Source organism: Aricia agestis, chromosome 2, assembly GCF_905147365.1.
Source record: "Aricia agestis chromosome 2, ilAriAges1.1, whole genome shotgun sequence".
NCBI classification, from domain to species: domain Eukaryota; kingdom Metazoa; phylum Arthropoda; class Insecta; order Lepidoptera; family Lycaenidae; genus Aricia; species Aricia agestis.
The window spans coordinates 8,150,096-8,176,251 of record NC_056407.1 but is presented as its reverse complement, the minus strand read 5'-3'; the positions used below and the strand labels follow the sequence as shown (position 1 = coordinate 8,176,251).

The window sequence follows — 26,156 nt, the reverse complement described above, 5'->3', positions numbered from 1 at the left end:
AACCTTAACAATACAAGAACGCTAGCGATATTTGTTTGATAGCTTTCAACAGAAACGCTGGCTGAATCAAAGTAATTCATGCAGCGCTCACGAAAAGCGCGGATGCTTCCGTCGGGTGGCGTCGGGTGATGTCGGGCGTCGAGTCACGCGATTCCGACATTCCGCGAGCCGAGGTGACAAATAGTAAATTTAATTTATGCCTTCCCGCGCACTAAAATTACTCGATAACAAAAGGACGTATTTTTCGATAACAAAAGGATTTACGTCACTTGAGATGATTTCGAGAATGATTTGCACGAAATTGCTGTTAAGGCCTCTCTCCACGTTGGGCTACGATATAACTACGATTGCCATCATGATTGCGAAGCTGAGGTTAAGTTAGCAGTGAAGTGAGTAAGTCCTAATTACTCATTACCATAATAATTATGAAGCTGTATTATGTTTAAAGCATGCTTAATCAGCGACTATCATGAATATTGGGCATCCATAAGGGCATTCTGCATGTTACTCAACAATGAAAAACCGTGATTGCCACTTTTATATTGTTGAAGTTGTCTGTGACATGCACAACCAACGTGGATAATGGGAAATCATAGACGAATATGTAGAGATATGCGCGGCCGCCACAAAGGAAGGAAGGAAATTACGCACTAGACTCGTAATCACTTCTAATGAGTTAAACATGGGCCAACGTAAAGAAGGCCATTGAATTGTATAACCACAAAGTATAAATTATTTTGTATTTGACATTTTATATTGCCTTTACGTTGATTAAAGTCCGGATAAGTTAAGATCAAAGGCAGAATAGCAAATATTATGTCAGATCAAACTAAAAACATTTCTTTTCTATTTTCCTTATTTTCTTAATGGTACAGCCATATTATGTATATAAATTTTTCGAGGATACGGTTTTGTCCTTAAATTTATGTAATGTTCAAAGTTGCAATAGATAATTAGGGTTCCGTATTTATACGTATTATATGACTAGATATCGCCCAATGGTCGAAATTCGAGTCTTAAATTTAATTATCTTCTTCTATTTGGCTCTCCGTATAAAGTATTGACTATTTCATATTTATTAAAAAGTCGACAATTCATTTTTAACTATTTTAATTTGACAACAGATTTCAACCATAAACAAAGGAGTATAATTCGTGTGTATAGGCTTATCAGTCAAAACATTGTAGTGTGCGCGTTGTAGTGTGTGTAATGTTTTATTTATTAAAATAATGTATGATAAAAGCATAATTTTAAAACAATACCAGCTCGATGCACTCCTTCTCTATATAAACTACAACTGTTCGAAATTTCATGCACCTACGTTTCGGCATTTTTCGTAAAAGGGTTCAAAAGTTTTTCGCTCGCGTATTATATAGTATAATATTATAACTGCATTAATATGTAAATTCATTTAAAACAGTTATATTCGCTTTAGTAAAATCATCGTGTTTAAATACAACGAAATAAATAAAAATAAACTTTTGTAGTCGCCACAAAAAGGTAAATATACATTTTTACGTGGAGTGAACCAAGTTTATTTAAAATTGTTTATACCTATTACCTTCGTTGTTTTTTTAGCGGCGATATTTGGGAAAATACGGTTACGTGTATTTATACGCTTTAATAAGGCTGTGTTATTCTGATAAGGGAAACAGGGAAAAGGGGAAACGAAAAATAAAGGGAACTCATACTTTATAGTAATAAAACGTAATTGAGAGAAATCAATCGCTCCGTTAACAATTTATCGCAAGAATGTTAAAAGGCCCATAGAGTGTAAAAAAGGCTTAATATAATGTTAAAAAACTTTTATTTTTAGAGAAACTTAAATCGGTTCACTTAAATCGTTAGACAATGTTTATAATAAACATGCTGTTTACATCTATATTATCTATATATATTATCTATACTAATATAATAAAGCGGAACAGTTTGTTAGTTTGTTTGTTTGTTTGAACGCGCTAATCTTAGGAACTACTGGTCCGATTTGAAAAATTCTTTCAGTGTTTGATAGCCCATTTATCGAGGAAGGCTATAGGCTACATTTTATCATGCTAATACTAATAGGAGCGAAGAAATAGAGGAAAATGTGGAAAAAAACGGGGGAAATTAATATGAAAGGGCTTATTTGAACGCGCTAATCTCAGGAACTACTGGTCCGATTTGAAAAATTCTTTCAATGTTAGATAGCTCATTTATCGAGGAAGGCTATAGGTTATATTATTTTATCACGCTCAGACTAATAAGAACTAAGAAATAGAGGAAAATGTGGAAAAATCGTGGGAAATTATATGAAAGGGCTTATTTGAACGCGCTAATCTCAGGAACTACTGGTCCGATTTGAAAAATTATTTCAATGTTAGATAGCCTATTTATCGAGAAAGGCTATAGGCTATACTTTATTACGCTAAGACTAATAGGAGCGAAGAAATAGAGGACAATGTGGAAAAACGGGGGAAATTATATGAACTTGCTTACTATCTTAAGAACTACTGATTATCTTAAGAGCAATTTTTATGTTATTTGGCAAACATGAAAAATAGACTACATGAAGGGACAGGCTATTTTTGGCGGAAAAATGTACGGTGTGAAATTCCTAAATTACGCAAGCGAAGCCGCGCGGAACATCTATACTTATATTATAATAAAATCAATTCTGTACATTGAATATTTTTGTACAATAAATGATACTTGGGATGTGATCTACTATGCTAACGCGGAGGAAGTCGCGGGCAACGGCTAGTAATATATAAAACTCAAAGGTGATTGACTGACTGATTGACATAGTGATCTATCAACACACAGCCCAAACCACTGGACGGATCGGGCTGTTGATTGAATGAGATGTTATGACGTAGGCATCCGCTAAGAAAGGATTTTTATAAATTACAACCTCCAGGGGTTCAAATAGGGGATGAAAGTTTGTATATTATAATACTTCTTAACGCGAGCGAAGCCGCGGGCAAAAGCTCGTTTAACACATCGATCGTGGAATAACGAGACACAATAGCTTATCTATTGTTATCGCGGCCGGATGCGGCCGCTTAGGGCTTCATGAATTAATATTAAAACTCAAATTTTATTAAGTAAAATAGAGATACCCGAGATTCTAATAAATGATTAAGAAATGATTATTTAAATTATACTACAAACATTAAGCGCAGTTCTATTTGAATAACTCAATATTACATAGAGGCAAAAGCTAAGTTATTGCTAGTGCATTCGAATGGAAGAACTTTAATATCATATGTAATTTCTTAATGCATGTTGAAATAGACATACTAATATCGAAATGGAGCTGTTGCCTGACTTATATTTATACAGCACGCTCCCGCTACTTTAATTTTAGTATATTAATGTACAGTATGGTTGCAATACAAACGATATACAGTACATTACATACGCCCGGACCGCGAGAATCAGGGCACGGTCATTAGTTTGATACCAGATAATTTGAGAAGCAATATTAGTATTAATTAGGACTGCCATGCGACGCGTAGATGCATTTCTAACTTTGTATTGATTTGACAGACTTCAATTGCGTGAGACGTCATGCAAGTCTGTCAACTTAATACAAATTTAGAAATGTATCTACATGGCGCGTGCGGTCTGAATTGATCCTAATATGTATGCATCATGTAGGTACATAAAGAGTAAGTTTGTTACCAATTTTTACACTGATTTTAAGATAATACAATTAAAAAATTACATTGATTGATTCGAGCGTAGCGAGCGAGCGTGGACATAATATTTTACTTGATTTCATTGAAGTAGCAAAACATTGCAATAATATTCTTGTTATGTATTTGCTTACTTATTTATTTCTTGATGGACCTGACCAAACAACAGCTAATAAATACAAAATATTTCAAAAGCAAGTTATATACTTATAAAAAAAATATATAATTTGTATAGCCAACAACATTAGTCACAGATTTTTATACAATAAATAAAAGGACGTTAAACTTAATCTTAATTTGTTGAAAATTATAATAATATCTTAATATAGTGGAAAAAATGCACGAAAAATTGTGTTTTACTAGTGTTCAACATGAATTTCTACCAAGAACCGACAGTACAATCAATTACATATAATAAGTAAAAATTCTATTCTACGTACCTAACTGGTATCGGTGTAACCGGTCTCGTTATTAAGCGATTATCAATAGCACAGCGTTACTCTACTCTATAAGACATATACTGTGGCGTAGTTGCGACTGCGAGATACTCGACTCTGTGATTGCTTCACTGCGAGTGTTTCGTCTGACATAACTCATTTTCATCCTCACAAGTTAGTTTAACGTTATTCATGCACCCCGGGGTGTAGTTAAAATTTGTATAATAGAAAACTCCGAAGTTTGTACCTGTTTTTGACTTTACTCCATGTTTTATCGTCTGTTTTAAACAATTTTGTAATTGAAATGAACTTAATAAAACTCTAGTACACTGGATACATTTCTTGAGTCGCTAAATGAAATTTAAAATAGTTACTACTACAAAATGTTTTTACTATTGTCTTGAAATGTAATTTAACGATATATGCATCAAATGCATTTTAATAGAAAAACAGCGCAAACACTTAAACAACGATATCACCGTCTAGCGCAAATACATTCAAACCAAATTGTTTCGCAAACAGGCGATATGCAAAATACCAAGTGTTGTCGCGAGTCTACGAGTAGCGGGAATGTTTAATATGTGTGTGTGCAAACATGAGTCTAATCTGCGCCTTATCGTCGCTGGGACACGCTAGTGTTGTGCCACGTCGATGTCTGCACGTCGACGTTAACACAATAGACAGAACGAACCAGTAGGCCGACTTCAAACAAGCTGACAAATCGGCGCGTTGTACCACGTGGTACCGCTGCAAGCGTACTATGAACGCGTTAACAGGGCGCGCGCAGGCCGATATGACCTACTACGTCAAACATATAAACTTTGAGAACAGTTCTAAGTCGGCCTACTGGTTCGTACTGACTATTGTGACGATGGTATTGAATGTTGGGTTGGCCCATCGTGTCTGCACATCGACATTAGTGTTGTCCATCGCTTGGTGTGTGCATGTGTTGTCGCGCGCCTGTGTGTGTAGATCACACATCGCTCGCACGTAATGGAAATGTGTCAAGTGAATCTGAATTTGCCAAGTCGGTAATGAATTTTAACCGTCTAACGATCGCATATTCCATACCTGCTGTCACTCGAGGATATTGCATGTCATTAGACAAACAATCGCCAAATTGTTATTAATTTGTGTTTTCATAATGTACACTGGAGTTATGACCCAATAGATTTGTAAAGGTGATTTGTAGTAATTTCATAATTTAAGACATAAGTGGAAGAAGTGGGTAACTAACATTTTACAGCATAAGAGAAATTACTAATATTTTTCCTTACAGTTTGAACAAATCTTGTACTTTAGCTACTTCATCATCTAGCAGCTAGCTAATATGATATTGAATGTACTATCACTTCTTTGTGGAAATTCATGTTCAATCAAATAATTATAATACACTTTACTTGCACTTATTCTACATTATTTTAATAGATTTATTACAGAATTATAAATATACACGACCGGTTTCGAACAAATCACACCTGATGATGATATTTTGTTCGAAACCGGTCGTGTATTATTTATAATTCTGTAATAAATCTATTAAAATAAAGTGGTACAAGTGCAAGGAAAGTGTATAATTATTTAATCTAGCTAATACAGCGAGCTATAAATGGAAGCCACTTTTTTTAATTTCAAATAATTTTCCCGGTCCAAATGCCTCTATGCAAAAAAAAAACTGTTGTTTTCAAATATTATCAGTTATTACCCACTTCGATAACTCTTGTATTCAATTAATAGTTAAAGCCCCCTCTTCAAAACTCTCTTAATAAATGTATTATTTTTTATTTTAAATCATTTTCAATTTTTTTCGTACTCACCTTATCCACTCAGGTCTTCAAATATTAGTAAAATTTACTAAAGCCTACATCAATGTCCAACCCTCTGTTCTCTACATGGATATTGGATAAATACTTTAAGTAATATGAGTTCTAGTGCTGGTGGGGTACACGGTGAGGTAAAAGTTATCTTTATTAAAGATCGTTATCGTGAGACTCCTGATGTAGGTGTGAATTAATTACACGATTCTGTACACGGGTCTGACAACTTTACAGACTGAAATTTCGAACATTTAATAAGAAATGTGTGAACGAGGCCTAATGTTTTTAAATGTATGATTATTATATCCATATTATTATGAGATTTTTTAGACTTCTTCTTTAGGCGACTTCTAAACTAAAACGAGCCGCGCGGCTGCCGCACTACGAGCGATTTAATGTGAAGGCATCCTTACGCTTAAATCGCTGAATAAATTTTAATGAATTTTAGTATGGAGATACTTCGAGACCCCGTAATAACAAAGGGTGGTTTTTATCCCAACGAAAATGTACCGTTGTCGCGCGATAAACAAATTTCCTGCTACATCTATAGCTTAGCATAGCTAATATTTTAAGCGACCAGTTTAAGCGCGACCTTCGTAGCATACTAAATGTATGCTACGAGAGTCACGCTTTGAGTGGTCAGAGTATTGTAATTATCATAATGCATCAAATACATGATTTTATTACTATAATAATATATATATTTTTTTTATAAAATAAGGGGGCAAACGAGCAAACGGGTCACCTGATGGAAAGCAACGTCCGTCGCCCATGGACACTCGCAGCATCAGAAGAGCTGCAGGTGCGTTGCCGGCCTTTTAAGAGGAAATAGGGTGGGTAATAGGGGAGGGTAGGGATGGGAAGGTAATAGGGGAGGGTAGGGAAGGGAATAGGGGAGGCTAGGGAAGGGAATAGGGGAGGCTAGGGAAGGGAATAGGGTAGGGGATTGGGCCTCCGGTAAACTCACTCACTCGGTTTTCTGTGAGAACGTGGTATTTCTCCGGTCGAGCCGGCCCATTCGTGCCGAAGCATGGCTCTCCCACTTATAATATTGTATTTATCGCATTATAAAAATTACTAGGTAACGGAGATAACATACGTTCAAAACAAGCTACATAGTTTATATTCGAGCACAAGCCAAGTTTTTAAAAACTGGAATTCTTAAATTTTCTTGAGTACCGGATGTTTTCGATGAGCCAGTATCAGATAAGGTAAGATTCTTCGGAGTGCAGTAATAAATATTTTATGACTCTTTTCGCCCTGTCACTTCGGTATAACTCCAAGTTGAACAATTTTAGTTTTAATACCGAAATGTTTTAGGCTCTGTATTATCTAATACAAGATTATTATTTCAATCCTCCACCTTATTATTTTTGTTCAAAGATCTGTCGAATAAGTTTTGTCGTAGGCAAAGGCAATAGATCAAACTGTCATTACTAGATTGCGTATTGGTCACACAAATATGACTCATTTATACTTAATGAAAAAGACTGGTAGACCAAAATGTAGATTCAGAATGGATCTAACTGTACAACATCTGTTAGAAGAATGTCATGATTACGATGATATTAAAATAGCTTGTAATTTACCGAATAATATGAAAGATTGTTTAAGTGATAAAGGATACATACAGACGATTATAATAATAATAATAATAATATCTATGGACGATTTACACCACGTCAGTCCGGCCCCGTGGTAAGTACCTGAAGGACTTGTGTTACGGGTACCAGACAACGGAAATATATTTAATACTTTTATACTATACATACATTTAAGATTTTTATTATATAATACACATATTTAATACACATCCATGACCCAGGAACTTTAAAAACTTTTTGTTCCATCGGCGGGATTCGAACCCGCGACCTCCGGCGTGAGCTACCAACGCGCTCACCACTGAGCCACAGAGGTCGGATTAATTCTGTTAAAAATTTAAATATGTATGAAAGTATATAAATGTAAACATTACTGTAATCGCTAATGACCTTAGCTGTTAAAATGTGACTTAAAATAAACAAAATTAAAAAAAATAAAAAATACGACAGCAAAAATATAAGCAATCCCGTTTTTCTGCTCCATATTTATTCATCTAATAAAAGTTTGCTTAAAACTCAATACGAGTATAGTATTGGCTCAATATCCAATATTAGCTCGAAATTACCATTACAAGTTCTCGTTAACTTTAGCGAATTTGTTAATATATACTTTGGCAGTTCGAGCGCCCGCGGCCTGGCGTTCATGAAAAATGGTTACATTCATTCTCGATATGAATGTTGTTTCAATATAATTGAACGTTATTTCCATCTTTCCAACACAAGCTATAGAGTCTAACTTTATATTATTCTTTAACTTCTATAATAATTAAGTTCAGTACTATACTTTTTTTGTACTAAAAGGCAAAGGCAAGTTGGCAGATAGTGGACTTTCGTTATATTTTGTTGAATTGACATAGCATCAAGCAATTTCTTCGATGATACCTTTTTTTTATAAATAAGGAGGCAAACGAGCAAACGGGTCACCTGATGGTAAGCAACTACCGTCGCCCATGGACCCTCGCAACATCAGAAGAGCTGCAGGTGCGTTGCCGGCCTTTTGAAGGAATACGCTCTCTTCTTAAAGGTTTGCAGGTCGTATAGGTCCGGAAATACTGCTGGTGACATTTCGTTCTAGAGTTTTACAGTGCGCGTACGACGTTACATAGAAACAGCGTTCATAAAACCCTCCTAATGAAAGTTTTTGAATAGCAACATATTAATTTTATAACTTGTTAAAATATGTAGCATTACTGTCGACATAATATTACAATATTATGTCGTTTCAAAACTGAATAGAAGCTAGATATTAAAAAAGTTAATAGAATCAGGCGTAACTTAGCGGAAATCCATAGTTTAAAATTTTGTACGGTATGTTGATATATTTAGCAATATTCCGCAAAATAAACCTCAACCTGTAAGTAAATGTGTGAGTGTAAACAGTAACAGTACAGTCACTCACTCATTTACTTACAGGTTGAGGTTTATTTCACGGAATATTGTTAAAAATATCAACATACTAAATTTTAAATTATAAAAGTTGCTACCAGGAGTACCTTGAGGAGTTATCGGAGATAATATCACTGGATAAATATTGTCTTTATTTCCTAATTCAAATGAAACTTCCCCTCACATTCGTTGTCCGTGTACCCGGTACCATTACCCGTTACCCGGGAACCCCTTACCCGTATACCCATTACCCGGATACGCGGTGCACACGTACGTGCCTAAGTGATTCCATCCGGTTAAATTGGAATAATCTAATCTTTGTCTCCTTTATCTTTTGTCCTTTGTTGTGGTTTAAGTAATGACGTTTTCGTTTAATGAATTGACGTTTAATCTGTAGTGAGTAAGCATTGGATGCGTAGCTTATGCAGGGTGTAATAAAACTAAGTGGTAATACTTTAGTGTGTATGTGTCTTACATAGAATTCACTGTCAAAGTAGCAACGCGGTAATAACAATTTTTTTGTCATTTGTGTGGGCAAGCGCCACAATGTCAGGAATTTCCCCATACAAAAGTTAAAAAAGGTACTCTTTTAGCGCTGCTTCTTGACAGTGTATGCAATACACACTCATACACACACCCTAGTGTAGGTATTATCACTTAGTTTTGTTACACCTTGTATATTATAACTAATACAAAATTATAATTGTACTGTAATGTGTATTAGCAATATACATGCACAAAATTGTTTGCACAAAAATAACTATGAATTTCAGTATAAATTGGATATCCCTTTCACAGTCTATGATCACATTTTTCACAGTTGATCGTAATAACGACCATAATCAAACGTAAAAAAATTTGTAAATTATATGAGCGCGGTTCGTAAATTAAATTAGTACGATGGTCGGAAATTTAAATATTTATTACCGTATTCAAATTAGTATTCATTGTTTTGGTTATTTTATTGCGGTCGCGGTTTCGCGGAATTCTTAAAACTTTTTCCGGCTTTATCTTGATTAAAATATTAATTTATGATATGAAATAAAGATATTAAAGTCTTATAATATTTAAAATAATAATAACTACTACCGTAAACAAGTAATGACAACTAGATTACAAATCTTGTACATTTTCAAACAGTATTTTTTTTGCAAACTTTAACACATTTCAAGGCTGGCATTACCTCCTTACAAATATACAAGGATATTATATTTTATCAATTTTTAGTAATAAGAACATTATTTTTACTGAACGTGATACATAAATATACAACAAAAATTAATAAGATAAAACCAGAATATAAATTGGCTGGAAACAGAGGTGGAGGAAATCCAAATATTTTTCCACGTACATATTTCGCCAACCCTCGTACAAAATATAGCGCGATTATTACCTCGACACTAAACCTTCGGGAAAGTATAACAATATGCGGGAAATATTAATAACACGCTCCTGTTTACGCTGAAGAGAACACCTCTACCCAGTAATTGTTCCCTTACTCGATTACTGGCGCATGTTAAGGATATTACGTGTACATTGCTGTAATAGAATAGGAAGATGAGCCACGCTTTCGGTTTTATTACGTAATGGAACGCGCAATCATGGCTTAATCATAATATTGGCTTCGTTATTGTTAGGAACTTGTGCGCGGCATTGTTTCGAAATACCGGGCTTCACAGTTATTAATTTAATTAGTACCTAAATACTATTATAGTATAATTTCGTTCGCCTAAAATTACAATAATAATCACTTTTATTGTGTACTCTAAAGTATTTGCATGTTATTTAATATTTTTTATTGTTCTTCTTTATAGTGTTAAAGCAATGTAGCTAGTGACTTTAGTAGTACTAGAGATCGCCCAATGGTCGAAATTCGATAGTTTCAACGACATTAGGATCATTACCTATATTTTGTAAAAAATATTGACTTTATCATTTTTTTTCAACTCTTGTCTCTGGGACTTAGCTGATCTCAGACTGGCGGTGTAAGCATTGTCTAATAGCATCTTAGATTCAATAAAAAACTGTATTCCATTTTCAATTTGTCAACTTGTTATCAAAAGACTTCAACCATAAAAAAGAGTACAATTCGTATGTATAGGCTTGTCACTCAAAAATCTGTCATTTCTCATATGTGTGTGTTGTAGTGTGTGTAATGTTGTTTGTTAAAAAATATATGATAAAAGCATAATTTCAAAATAAATTTAGTTCGTTGCACTCCTTTACCGTATAAACTATAACTGTGAAAAATTCCATGCACCTACATTTCCCCATTTTTCGTAAAAAGGGTTACAAAATTTTTCGTTCGCGTACTAATATCATGATGTTATTTAATCATGACGCCTCCGTGGTCTAGTCGTATAGAGCGCGGCTCTTGACTCGGAGGTCATGGGTTCAATTCCCGCGTTTGAAACTTGTTATTTCCAAGTTTCGTTAGAACAATGCAGACTCATCACCCGATTGTCTGACAAGTAAGATGATCCATGCGTCGGATAGGCACCCACTGGGTTATGAGAGCAGCAAGGAATAGAGAGTGCTCTTGTGTACTGCGCACACACTTGGGCACTATTAAATTACATCTGCGTAGCTGGCCTGATTTCAATGAAACCGGCCACCGTCACCGAAACCGGTGTGGGAGCTATTATTATTATTTAATGATATTGATAAAAATATACAATTTTTATAAACTGTTACTGCAATAAAGAAAAAACCAAGAGAACATCAAGCGAATTCTTAATCTTACTATTTATGTAAAGATTTATTTCCATCTTAAGTTTAAAGAAGAAAATTTAAATCTTATTTAACTCGTGTAATCCAATTGATGATTTTAGAAATTATTGATATTTTGAAATGTATTTAGTAAACATCACAAGCTAACTTTGATCAAACGTCACCGAAAGTTGTGCTGTTCCGGCAGATTGTTGTTACAAACACAAACAAAATACAAAATTAAGTATGGCGGAAGCTGAAGAATATTCGAAACGTCCATCAAAGTTGTATAAAATTGTTTGTTTCGATAACAGCTTACAATCACCGTCTTCAAAGCAGAATTTATTATTATGAAACGTTTTTCAATAAATACAAGTTTTTGAAAATAAATATATTTTTTTTTATTTACATTTATTTAATAGCAAAAAGTGTACGTGCATAAATAATGATTTAACTAGATTCATACGATGGCTTAGATTGAATTGTTACTATTTCACGAAAGAAATACTTTCTACTACTCCCATTTGCTTCTGTTTAATTTCTTTGCCAAGATAGCTTTATCTCCTTCCTCGAGTTCCTTGGAATCATAATATCTGATCGTTGTTAAGCATATAAAACTCAAAGGTGACTGACTGATTGACATAGTGATCTATCAACGCACAGCCCAAACCACTGGACGGATCGGGCTGAAATTTGGCATGCAGGTAGATGTTATGACGTAGGCACCCGCTAACAAAGGATTTTGATAAATTCTAACCCCAAGGGGTTCAAATAGGGGATGAAAGTTTGTATATAATAATACCTCTTAACGCGAGCGAAGCCGCGGGCAAAAGCTCGTTAACCCATATTTTTGTTGAGTTATGAATGCAGTCTTGTTATATATGATCTAAATAACATGACTGCATTCAAAACAATACGTAATTTTTTGTGAGATTACACATTAAAATATTAAACAGCGTCGATCTAAGGGTTTCAGTAGTTAGATACCACTGTCAATACTGTCGACACAGGACATAAAGTGGTAGACTAGGTAGGTAGACTATTTCCCGTTTTAAAAAAAAGTCATTCCACTTTCTGAACGTTCCATAAAACAATTCAAAATATTTCGGAGAAAAGTTTACAGTAATTCAGTGTAATTACATCGTAGTATGGCCAGCGGGCGTTAATTTGTGAAACTGCATGGAATCCCAACGCTTAGGGAGCAAGAGCAGCCGATTAATTCAAGAACCCGAAGCTTTGCTGAATTAATGGCCTTGCCGTGTCGTGCGCCTATTGATTGTGATTCATGCATAAATACGAGCCAATATGTGACCAATGCCTTATTGAATATGCCATATTATTCTTTACATTGTGTGGGAAATCAAATAAATTAAAGAAATAACTTGGCCTTATTGCATTTGTATTTAAGAATCAAATGCATTAATTGTATTTAAATGCCTGCAAAGGCTTTAATCTTATATCTTTAAACGAGCAATTCTTGTATATATGTTATTATTATTTATATAATTTTTTATCGAGTACCAAGCGAAGCTCGGTCAAATAGCTAGTATTATGAAGAACTGATAAGATGAGAAAAGTTTGTGAAAAAGTTACTGACGGTTTCTATTTTCAGGAGGCAAAAGTAAACAAAAATATTTTGACAACTTTGTCACCTCATCCAAAATAAATACGACGAGTACTCCAGCATTTCCATACTTAAAAAGCTCAATTGTCAATAGAAAGGACACGGCCGTTGTGCTTGTATGCTTTCGTAATATGTCCATAAAAGTGTCCAATCTTTAGCCCCGGTCCCGGGGGGATACCGATCCTATTGTTTCAGTTCGACGTGGGGAACTTACGGCCCTTTGAATATATTATTTAGCTCGGGTTCGGATACAATATATTGAAACTTTATCACACAAGCTCATTCCAAAGCTTTCTGCGGAATTTAATTACACGCACCTAAATCTATTGGGTATTTGCGCTTTATAAAAGGAACATAAAACATGGAATAGATATTTAATACAACATGCTATTTAAATATTACCTAAAACATCAAGTTCAGTCATTATCTTCTGAAATATAATAAAAATATGTCCGAAAAATATGTTAGAAAGTCAGGATATGAAACTGTCCCTTTCTGGTCACAGATGTGGTCGCAATTTGTAGTATCCGATGTGTCTCGATTTTATAGTTACAGACCAATGATACAAGAAGTCGAAATTACTTTCTCTTCAAAATTAATATAAACCAAGAGCAATAATTGTAATAAAACTAAACATTTCTATAATATAATACTTTTAAATCAGTTTTTACTTCAATAATTAAGAATTTTTCTATATTACTGCTTAAAACTGTACTTGCTACCGTCTGTAATAGAGAAAACAATATTTTTATTCGTACAAAAATACGCTGCTACGGGCTACGCTGCTACGGGCTACGCTGCTACGGGCTACGCTGCTACGGGCTACGCTGCTACGGGCTACGATGCTACGGGCTACGCTGCTACGGGCTACGCTGCTACGGGTTACGCTGCTACGGGCTACGCTGCTACGGGCTACGCTGCTACGGGCTACGATGCTACGGGCTACGATGCTACGTTCTACGGAGCTACGTAACGTAGCGAAAAGATATTGCAGCTGTTGTATAGTAATTAGTACATGGTATACTGTATAATGTATCTCATCTTCTCATTCCACATATGCGCTTATTTGAAATGGAAATCGCACTCATCATAATCATCAGCTGTTAGTCACTTTGTTGCTTTCAAAACGTTTTTTTAGTAATGGGAACTTTTTTTTTTCAGTTCAACATTTAATAATATTTTAAATACCATACTACAAATAATGTATGTTAAGTGTTTATAAGCTTAATTAAAATATCCCAATCCAGTTTGTTGGATCAAGAAACGAACAATCCCACAATACACCCTAATCGGATATCACGATCCTAACAACATATTGTGTCCAGCTGCTGGCTGGCTTAAAACAATCGCCGAATATTATATTCTTTTGCATAAATATACATTTCGGTATCAAAATAAACAATGTTATAGCTAGAGGACGAACTATAATTCTTTACATAATGCAAGTTTAATAGTTTGGTATAGGCAACAAAACCAAAATCCACACTTATATTATAAATGCAAACGTGTGTCTGTCTGTCTGTCTGTTACCTCTTCACGCTCAAACTGATGCACCGATTTTGCTGAAATTTGGCATGGAGATACTTTGAGTCCCGAGGAAGGACATAGGATAGTTTTTATCCCGGAAAAATGTACGGTTCCCGCGCGATAAACGAGTTTTGGCGCAACGGAGTTGCGGGCATCATCTAGTATTCATGATAATTAATATTTTGCGGTGCTTTAAAACGTAACCTTACTCTATTATGTTATGTATTACTACAAAACACTAGGGGTTAACATTAAAACTTACCTTTTAAAATCGGCTAAACTAATATTAATCTGAACAAGATCCTTAAAACATATCCTATTAATGCTTCATAACGAATTTCTTATTCTTATTCAAAACGTGCCGTCGAAAATAAAATATGCACCCGAAATCAGTCGGATTCAGTACGCTGTTTTCGAAACGAGTGAGCTTTAACAAAGGTTTTATTTCAAAACACGACGATTTATTGATGATTTGATTAAATATTGTTGTCTTTTGTTTTGGTTCATTTCTAATCAAACGTATCAAAGCAAAATCTTAACGATAGAAGTATAGCTACTGTTGTTATTGTATTCTCTGCTTTTAAACAAAATCTGTGTCTTATAACACATTTTTAATAATATTTTAATGTTACTGTTGAAAATTCTATGTTATGCTACATGTTATGCTACATGTTATGCATGTTTATAAATATTTAAAAATGTTTCACAACGCAAAAACGCAGTAATACTCATACTGTTGTGAGACAATTCTAACAACGGTATTACTGCGATTAAGGTATTTCACAACGACTTGATATGTGAGCTGACCCTTACTAAACAGTTATTAAGATACAACACTCACAAGTTATAGTGTACATCGGCCATGTTAGGTCGATGACCCAGGGCCCGTTCGAACGCCACCTCAGCTTCCGCCAGCCGCCCTTGACTCGACAGCACGCTACCCAAGTTTCCATACGCTGAAATTAAAGAAAAACATTTACTAATCTTGCACTCCACCTCACATACCGAAAGTATTTTGTATAGAAACAATTAAAAAGCAAAGTTTTAATGTAAATATTATTGTGTCTAAGCCGGCCGCTAGACGATCAATTGAATTGTGCAATATCACGCTTCAATTTTATTGAACATTTTATTTGACAATAAGATTGAAGGGCGATGTTCAATATCATCTGTAGATGGTCAATAATGTTAAGCAATACGTGTTATTATGCAATAAAATTGCTCGTCTAGGGTCCCGCTAAAATGATGTTTATGAATTCGTTAACTTGAATTCACCATTTTGTTGCTTTTCGTAAATCCTGCCCTTTGCCAAATTACACATTTTGATGAGCTAATAAAGATTCCGAACCTTTGAATATCGAACTACAAAGGAGTCGATAGTGTTGTACAAAGCTCATAATGTTGACACTTGACCGTTAGCACACAACGTCAAGTCAAATTTAAAACGCGTTGACCCGAGCGATGTTCAGGTCATTGGGTTTCGCGCGTGTTTGGTGACCTTTATATTTCAAGTGCGTCGTTGTTTTTGTAACCACCAAGTTTTAATTTGAGATATTATGGTCTTAACCATGAAGTCAGTTTTTTTATACTTTTGATAATCTTAATAATAATATGAAGTGTTGACTCGCCTCGTGGCTTTGATGTATCGGTATAATTTATATTAGTGTTTTAAACCTAAAAATTTACTTTGTAAAATTAACATTACTATGGGCCTGTTTCACCCCTTTCTGATAAAGTGCCTAAGTGCTAATAGGCTATTCACAACTTTTTTGACAGATTCTCCATACTTGATGTGTCAAGTTAATTGGTGGAGAGCCTTATCTGGAAGTGCTGAAACAGGCCCTAAATGATTTAATGTTTATTGACATAAACATAAGTTGAAGTAAACAAGTTTATATGGAAAAAAATGAAATAATAAAAATGTGTTCTTTTTCACTAAGCCCTTTGACTTGTTCAGCTGAAGTTATGTAGCGGCGTCCTTGCATAAATCAGTTATAAATTATAAAAGTTTAAAGTAGTCACGACATTGCGCTAGACCTAATTGCCTTATAACTTTCAAAATGTAAATTTTAAATCTTACAAAGGACTTGACCTCGTTAATTGTTGTTTACTTACTCATAAATTCATTTTAAAATCTACTTTTAATACTATTTTAAAAGCAATCGTCATCCCATGATGAAAATCTGAATATATCTACAAAATATAAAATCGCAGGGATGGGAAAAAAGACAGTTATTGAAAGAGTTTGAATCTTGATCAGTTTTCGATCCATTCTTATTCGAAGCGATTTTAAGATGATAATAATATACTTAATAAACTAAGATATCCACTACATTTCATTAAGCTGTTACGTGAAAACGCTTAAGTGAAGCATGTTACATATATATATATATATAATATTTATAAACAAATTGTACTCAAAGATGCAATTAAAACCGATAGAAATTCAATACATGGCATTCAATATAGGCAGTGAACTAATCTGATGGCGTTAGCTATCGTCAGTCACTCGATACCGTGTGGATTTCACGACGGCTAGTGTTGGACCGCTATCGACAAGCACGATATATTGTACAGCTGTGAGCATCGACAAATTTGTATCATAATATAGATTTTAAAGAATAGTGTCTAAAAAAATATAATTCAATGTTATTTAAAGAAAAATAGTCATGCTAAAATCTTGTAGTATAATATTATTATTTTATGATGAAAAAATATACTAAAGACTATATTGTTCTTTAAATGATCTAGAACAAGACTTCATACAACAAAAAATAATGGGTTAGGGCACTAATGCTTAACAAGCGACCATAATATATTTAATTATTTAATAAGTATATAGTATAACGAGCTTTTGCCCGCGGCTTCGCTTGCGTTAAGAAGTATTATTATATACAAACTTTCATCCCCTATTTGAACCCCTTGGGGTTGGAATTTATCAAAATCCTTTCTTAGCGGATGCCTACGTTATAACATCTACCTGCATGACAAATTTCAGCCCGATCCGTCCAGTGGTTTGGGCTGTGCGTTGATAGATCACTATGACAAACAGTCAGTCACCTTTGAGTTTTATATATATATATATATATATATATATATATATATATATATATATATATATATATATATATATATATAGATTGTCCAATTAGATTAAACACTATGTTTAAAAAGAGCTGTCAAAGACGAATAGCATTGTGCGGAAAAACTAGTAATGGTTTATGTTAAACTGTATTTTTTATGAAATGAGGGGGCAAACGAGCAAACGGGTCGCCTGATGGAAAGGAACTACCGTCGTCCATGGACACTGGCAACATCAGAAGAGCTGCAGGTGTGTTGCCGGCCTTTAAAGAGGGAATACGCTCTTTTCTTGAAGGTTACATTAAGTTTTTGATTGTATTTTCTTTATAGTTTTTAAAATAAAAACAAAAAAAATCATATTTCCTTGTTAAATCGTGAAGAGACTCAAACTTTCGCATTTATCAGTAGAGGAAAATACTGACAAAAATAAGTACCTAAATAGAACTTTGAATAGCAATGTACACCCACATTTCGTATTGCCATTTGATTGAATAAAGGACTGGGATAGTGGATACAAAGCTGATATCACACATCCGCAAACTCGCAAGTCGGTGGACCGTGCGCGATTATACTGGAACTGGATGTGTACGTCAATAAGCGCCCCTATTCACGACAACTAGAACGTAAGACTATTGATAAATTGACATGTAAAGGCTATTCACGCTTTGTGCTAATACGTTTGAGCTCTGTTTTGTGATTGCTACTGAGTTCGGTTTCTGCGAACTAGGCTCAGCAGGGCTAAAATGGTCGCTTTAAAGAATCATGATATGAATCATAATATGATTCGTTTTTCTAAAACCGCAAAATACAACTCTGCTTGCAATTCATTTCTGTATTTTTGTACTGATTTGACATTTGTCAGTTTGACAGTTTGGACAATTCATTTGCTGAATTGATTGAGAGGAATTGCTAAATGTGACCATTTTAGCCCCGCTGCAGTATGCAGTGCAACTGACGTTTACGACAATAGTACAGTGGTCAATGATGTTCTACTTATACAGATATGTTACGTCCATACTATTTTCCGGCTTAAATCTCTTCCGAACAATTTTCAAATTCAAAATTGCAGACATTGACAAATTTGGCACATAAGTGAAACAAAAGATACGAAAAACCATTTACATAAAAGAGACAGTTCTATTTTTAAACGTCTAACCGTATCGCTGTCTCTTTCTTCGCCTGAGCTATGACGAAAATTCGGCTTTTTCCAGATTGTTCGAAAAAATAATTGAAAATGTAAATAGTCGAGGTATTTATAATTGCAATCAAGACATGTGGTAAGAGATTCCATGTGTTTTGTTTACTTTCGAGTTATAATTGGTACATTTTCGAAACACGCACGACGTCATTCTCAATTTATTTAGGTAAGACAAGACGCGGCACGTTCGTGACTACGCTCGATTCAGACTAAACAGACGGCCCAATTGGGCCGTATTTGAAGCTTCACAACGCGCGCGGTAGTAACATATCTGGTTTGAGTATTTCATCATTGGCGTTCATACATTCCAACTGTCTCGCTCTAATTTCATAACTGATATCGCCATCTCACTCATACGTATTAAAATCTGAAAAGCGTGGCCAACTAGATGTGTGACGTCAATTGGGCCGTCTGTTGTTTAGTCTGCATCGAGCGCAGTCACAAACGTGCCGCGTCTTGTCTTACCTAAATAAATTGAAAATGGCGTCGTGCGTGTTTCGAAAATGTACCAATTATGACTCGAAAGCAAACAAAACACATGGAATCTCTTATCACATGTCTTGATTGCAATAAATACCTCGATTATTTACATTTTCAATTATTTTTTCGAACAATCTGAAAAAAACGAATTTTCGTCATAGCTCAGGCGAAGAAAGAGACAGCGATACGATTTGACTTATAAAATAGAACTGTCTCTTTTATGTAAATGGTTTTTCGTATCTTTTGTTTCACTTATCTGTCAAATTTGTCAATGTCTGCAATTTTGAATTTGAAAATTGTTCGGAAGAGATTTTAGCCGGAAAATAGTATGGACGTAACATATCTGTATAAGTAGAATATCATTGATGAACACCAAATGAACACTGTCTGTTCAAACCCATCAAACCATCGTTTGAGTTCGGTCCTTTACATTCGATAGTTTATAATGCGGAAAAATGTACACATCTTGCGGGACAAACGAATTGCTCCGCGTAGCGGGCGAAAATAAAACGTGTAGAACTTTATGGCTAGAACCAGCTAAGCGGCAATGAAAAGTTTCTCCTAAACTCTTTTTGTATCGATTAAAAAACTAAAGTGTATGTGAAGCGAGAGATCTTGGAAGTTCAACTTTTTACAAATACGCGTCGAACAAATTGAATCCAGCCTTTAGTGGGAGATAAAAAGAATTATCCGCCTTAACGGTTATTTAAAGAGCCGGGCTTACGAGCCAGATTGATGTTTTATTACAAAATATTTTGTAAAGCTCCCCCTTTGCATGACTTCTCAAATCGTTTCGACTTTGAGATAACTTGCAAAATATTTTTTAACGATTTATTTGAAAGTTTTTAGAATTGGTAGATGTCTAGGGGACAATCCACCAGTACTAGGAGGGCGCGTAGATGCATTTTCAAAGTATGGATTTGACAGATTCGCAAGACGTCTCACGCAATTAAAAGCAGTCAAATCCATACAAATTTATGCCGCGCCGCGCCTCGCCTCGCCTCGTCGCGTTGCGGTCTGAATTGACCCTAAGTTTACAAAATCTTATTGTAGACACTGTCTGAAATTTCAAATTAACAACTAAACAATAGCTTAAATAATAAAATTATATTGTAGAATTTTCTACGCTTTTCAAAATACATTTGCAGTAAACTCCAAACTAAACTGTCGACTATTATCGGGATTGGCTTTTCAAAACATACAAAATTGTCAGTTGTCAAATTCGCATCGTAGGCAATTCACAAAACAATCAGATTTTTGCGAATTTAGCACAAATCTCGTGGAATGACGGGTGAGTGACGAGCCTGAATACTTTGTATTTAAACCGCTGCTTGATGATTTTTTATTGATAAAAAGTTGGCTCAATATTTATAACATGACACATAAATGAAAAATTTATACGTGGGAGAGCCATGCTTCGGCACGAATGGGCCGGCTCGACCGGAGAAATTCCCTTCCCATCCCTACCCTCCCATATTACCCTATTCCCGTCCTTGGGCGACGGAAGTTGCTTTATTACTATTATTCTTATATTATAAATTTGAAACTGTGTCTGTCTGTTACCCCTTCATGCAGAAACCGCTGAACCGATTTTGTTGAAATTTGGAATGGAGATACTTTGAGTCCCGGGAAAGGACATAGGATACTTTTTCCCGGAATTTTGGCACAACGGAGTTGAGGGAACGCCCTCAACTCCGTTGTGCCAAAAAACCTAGATAACGATCTAGTAATATAATAATAATTAATCCATAAGCTGTATGTCTATCACCTCTTCACGCTTAAAACGATTTTGATGAAATTACAATATGGTAAAGAGATACTTTAAATACCGGAAAAGGAAACAGAACATAAATATTTTCAACATAAAAATGCGCGACAAACTACTTTTGGTCCAACGCGCAACTAACTTAGGGCAACAAAACTTTAATATTAATTAGTTTTTAACAAAAAATTGAACCCGACTTCCAAGGTAAAAACTATATTCTTAATTGGATAATAATTTTACTCTTTTTAGTTATCTACAAGACCACCTTGTGCGTACCTAAATAACCACTACGAAAGGTTTCACAGTTCAAATTATATTATTAGTTACTGTAAGCGAAATTGTGGTAAATGCTTGCAGTTATCTAAGCAATATTGAAATTTCCAAAGTTTTATCATTAAAGGTTCAAGAGTTCTGTTCAGTGCTTTTTTTGGATCCAGAGACACCTTCGTATGAAATTTTACTTTTATGCAACTTACGTTTGAGTTACTAGAAACAACATCTTAACCACCACGTGTGTTTTAATAAATTTCAAGAATTTCCCTCGATTGCTCATAGATTTCATCATCAGATCATCACCTTCGTAATCGTTGTACCAAATTGGGATAATACCCCATACAACAACAAAAGAATTTTAGAAATTTTTAGTATAAATAGCGAGGAATTCCCTCGATTACTTAATGGATCCCATCATCAAGTTCACTTTTATGAACATGGTACCAAATTCGGATTTTACCCTATACAATAGCGAAAAAATTTGAAAATCGGTCAACAAACGGCGAAGTGATCGTGGAACATACAAAAAAAATATATAATTATACAGACGAACAGTCGAACATATTATTACCTCCTCCTTTTTGGAAGTCGGTTAAAAATATATATGTCTACCCGTCCACCTCATCTAGTCTTACGTTGTATAGTAGGTATTATAAATTATAATATACTCAATAATAATATTAACTGTTCATGATTTAACACCCCAAACATGGTTATCCGTTCGCGTGTTATAAAAAGTTAATGAGCATGAATTCGTCGCTTAGGGTAAACTGCTTTGACACGGGAGTACACTTGCAACAAGCGCCCTCGCGACGAGTCTTCATACAAGTGGTCACAAGCTCTGACCTTCTCGCTGACTTCATTCAAAAATGTATACGTTTTATGACGTTTGAACTACCGTTTGAAACTATTTCAGGTAACGAAATGATTTTAATATTTATTATAATATAAAGAGAAGTTATTTAGTTATATTCTGTCTGTCGTATCAAAAAAATCGGAAACTGTATATCACTCACAACAAAACTGTAATTTGGCATCATGACATGTGGCGCAATTATTATTCTGCGAGTTCTGCGACAAAGTAAAAATGAGATAATATTACGAGAAGAATTTTATATTAAAAAGCTTACCTTTCGGTGGATTGACGTGTAGCGCGCTCCTAAAGAGGCTCTCCTCGTCCTTCCAATCTAAATTCCTTCTCAGAGTACACGCACACATCGCCAACAGAGTTGTTAATAACGTAAACATAAATATTTGGCTGCGCATTTGTCCGCGTCGCCAGTTTTTAGTGAGCGAGCCCGCCCCCAAGCCGATCAGGAGGCAGTAGCCGACGCTGGGTATGTACAGAACACGCTCCGCCACCACGAAGCCCACGTAAAATAGTATATTAGTGGCCGGCACGAACGGCAGCACCATAAACGCCATGAAAATTAGCATAGCGAAGCGCGTGCCTCGGTACTCGTACTTGGGCCGCTGTTTCTTTACTTTGGGACACACGCAGGTGGACTGATGCATCATCGTGTTGTTGTTGTTGACCGCCCGGCACATGGTCGTGTGCTCGTCCGTGAGCGCGTGCCGGCATCCCGTGCACGGACACAACGCCTTCTTCGACGAGGTACTATCCTTGTACGGCATGATGCTCTTTCTCTCGTAACAGTCCTGTCTCCTATTGTATTGCTTACAATTATTGTTCCACTTCTGTTTTAATCTGTTATTTTGTTTTTTGTAGTACTTTTCTTTTAAATCGTGCTGCTTCCTGAGCTCGTCTGAGAACGCGCGCCACGTCACATTGGATAGGGCAGAGTAGAAAATTATGGAGTAGACGTTGCGAAAGTCGAATATCGTCGTGATCCTGGGAATGGAGTCCATCGACCAGTCGAAACTGAGTTGGAAGGGGTACACTAGGAGAAAAAAATTGAATACTGGGAGGTAGGTGAAGGTATAAAATCTCGTGAGGAGGGAGGGGTCCCTGGACGTAGGGTTGTCGGCGGACGCGAACCCGTTGGGCGTGCCGGCCAGCTGCAGGCGCCAGTACAGCAGAGTGAAACCCCCAGTCATTAGAGCACACACGCTTCGCCATCGACACTGTAACAAAGATAAAAAATGATTAAGAAAAATTTCAATCCAATTTTGTCTATTACTTTATCTGAAAGTAGTACACTAATGTTTCTTATTGCATACGAATTTGAAATTCAAATACATCATTAGTTTAGTTTTAATTAATTTTAATTAATTTTTATTTAAAATTACCCTTACACTTATAAGAATCACTCGGATAAACACAGATCTTTGAACAACATCAACGCTTAGATTTAATCAGCGAGCGCGTAATTAAGATACCTGGGGCAATCAGCCGCTACTTATAAAAATGTAATAAGCGCCAGCTGGTAATAAGCTAGCCGAGAGCCCTCAGCCCGCTCTGTCCACATAGATTCCGCGGGATAAGCTCCATAATTAATCAGTGCTGTTGTTTCGTTTTTAATTTATATTTCCATCTAGTTCTTAGCTCATTAAAATTATGGGATTGATTGAAGGCAAGCTATGGTATTATCCGTAAATATTGTGTATACAGACATACTTTTTAGTTATTCAGTTTTAAAACCTTATCCAACACGTCGGAAAATGGCTCTACAGATAAGCCCGGGCGCGCACTAGCGGCCAGGCTGCGGCGGCCATCGAAAGTATGGTGTGGCCGCTTGTCAGCGTGCGGCCAGGTGCGCGTAGTCTATGGCGATTTCATACTAAGATATCTATCTCGATGGCCGCCGCGGCCTGGCCGCCGTGGCTTGGCTGCTAGTGCGCGCCCGGGCTAAGTATGAAGTCCGTTAATTGAATATTAATAAGGCCTGTTTACACATTATTTCACTGTTGTTTTCGAACTCACAAACATAATATCTAGTTGATAAAATATCCCAAAAGCATGAACCTAAAAGATGTTAATAACACAATTGTGCAAACACAAAGAACTTTATATAACAACCCATAAGCTCTCCAGTCTCCAACAACAATGCGTGCAATATATGAGAAAAGTTATACAAAGGAAGGGTTCGAAAGTATACAAGTACAGGTTGTTAGTTGCGGGAAGCCAGTGCGAGATTTATGAAGGTACCCCTGTCTCCTCTCACCTCATCCATGGGGAACCTGAGAACAAACGATTCCCTATAGGACGCCGACATAATTCAACCGGGGCTTTGCAGCGTTCGAGAAATTGAGGCCAAATTAATGGCTATAGGAAATTAAATGTGGCCGTGTAAAAATAGAACGAGAGTTACTGTTGTACTTGAGGAAATGGTGTAATAAAAGAGACTTATAGATTGATAAATATATGTAAAGTGACATTATAAATGCGAAAAAGTGTCTGTCTGTTTGTTACCTCGTCAAACTTAACTACAGAATTGAATTTAGAGTGGCTAATACTTAGAATCCCGGGATAGAACACAGGACAGTTTTTATTGTGGAATGAAATTGCGGAAAGCATTTAGAGGAACTCTAAGGGAAGATTATATAAAATTACATAATATAATGAAAATATTTTCTTGAAGTCAATTTATAATAAGCTGTATTAGTATACCTAGTTGTAAAAATATTATTTTATCTAAGCAAAAAAAAAACACGCTGTACCTAAGACGACTGCATACCTCACCCGTGGCTAAACAGACATTCCAAACAATCTCCGGAGCAGCGTCTATCTGTTGTGTACAATGCTATGTTATTCAATAGCTTTCTAGAACTATGTCAGTGCTCTCAGCTAGTTCGGTGGAATCAGATAAGTTTGGAGGTAAGCTGTTTGCACACGGTCGACGTTGTACCGCACGTATTACGATCCGCTAATGTCTGCGAGATAGTTACTTGAATAGCTTTACCGCTGTAGTTTTGAGGAACCATTAAATATTCGGGGATAAAAAGCAACATGTATCCTTCCCCTAAATCTACTGTTCTGCATTTATATTTTAAACTAGATGACCCGGTGAACTTTAACTAACTCCTAACATATTTTTTCACTGTACTATCACTCCTGGACTTCCACAAATATTTCAAGATTAAACTTTGCCTACTCGGCTCAGCCATTCTCGAGTTTTAGCGAGACTAATGGCATAACATGCCACCACTTACATATAAGTGCACGATAGGCTATCTACAACTTATCTGACATCTCTATGTGTCAGAGAAGTTATGGATTCAGTAATAATATTATACATTTTCATGCACTTATTCCAATTTTATTAATTTACTAGCTGTTACCCGCGACTTTGTCCGCGTCAACAAAATGGACCAAATCTTATGCAACAACAAAATAATTTTGAAAATCGGTCCACAAACGACGGAGTAAAATATAAGTAAAACATAAAAAAAGTAAAAAATATCCTCCTCCTTTTTGGAAGTCGGTTAAAAAGTAGCCTAAGTTATTCCTTATTACATCAGCTATCGGCCAATAAAAGTCCCGTCAAAATCGGTCTAGCCGTTTCAGAGATTAGCCGGAACAAACATACAGACGTACAGACAGACAAAAATTGTAAAAATTGCTATTTGGGTATATGTACCGTATGTACATTCATATGCATGTAGTAAAAAACGGTTCTT

The 26,156-nt window shown here is 35.6% G+C and overlaps 1 protein-coding gene across 1 annotated transcript in view; it reads right to left on the bottom strand.

Moving 5' to 3' along the window:
- The window catches only part of LOC121739405 (protein O-mannosyl-transferase TMTC2), a 127,076-nt gene that overhangs the window by 15,104 nt on the left and 85,816 nt on the right, over positions 1-26,156 (bottom strand). The window contains exons 4-5 of the mRNA XM_042131871.1: positions 22,706-23,660; positions 15,620-15,734 (exon numbers count right to left, since the gene is read on the bottom strand). Coding sequence (XP_041987805.1) covers positions 15,620-15,734; positions 22,706-23,660 — 1,070 coding nt within the window. The remainder of the gene's footprint in view (positions 1-15,619; positions 15,735-22,705; positions 23,661-26,156) is intronic.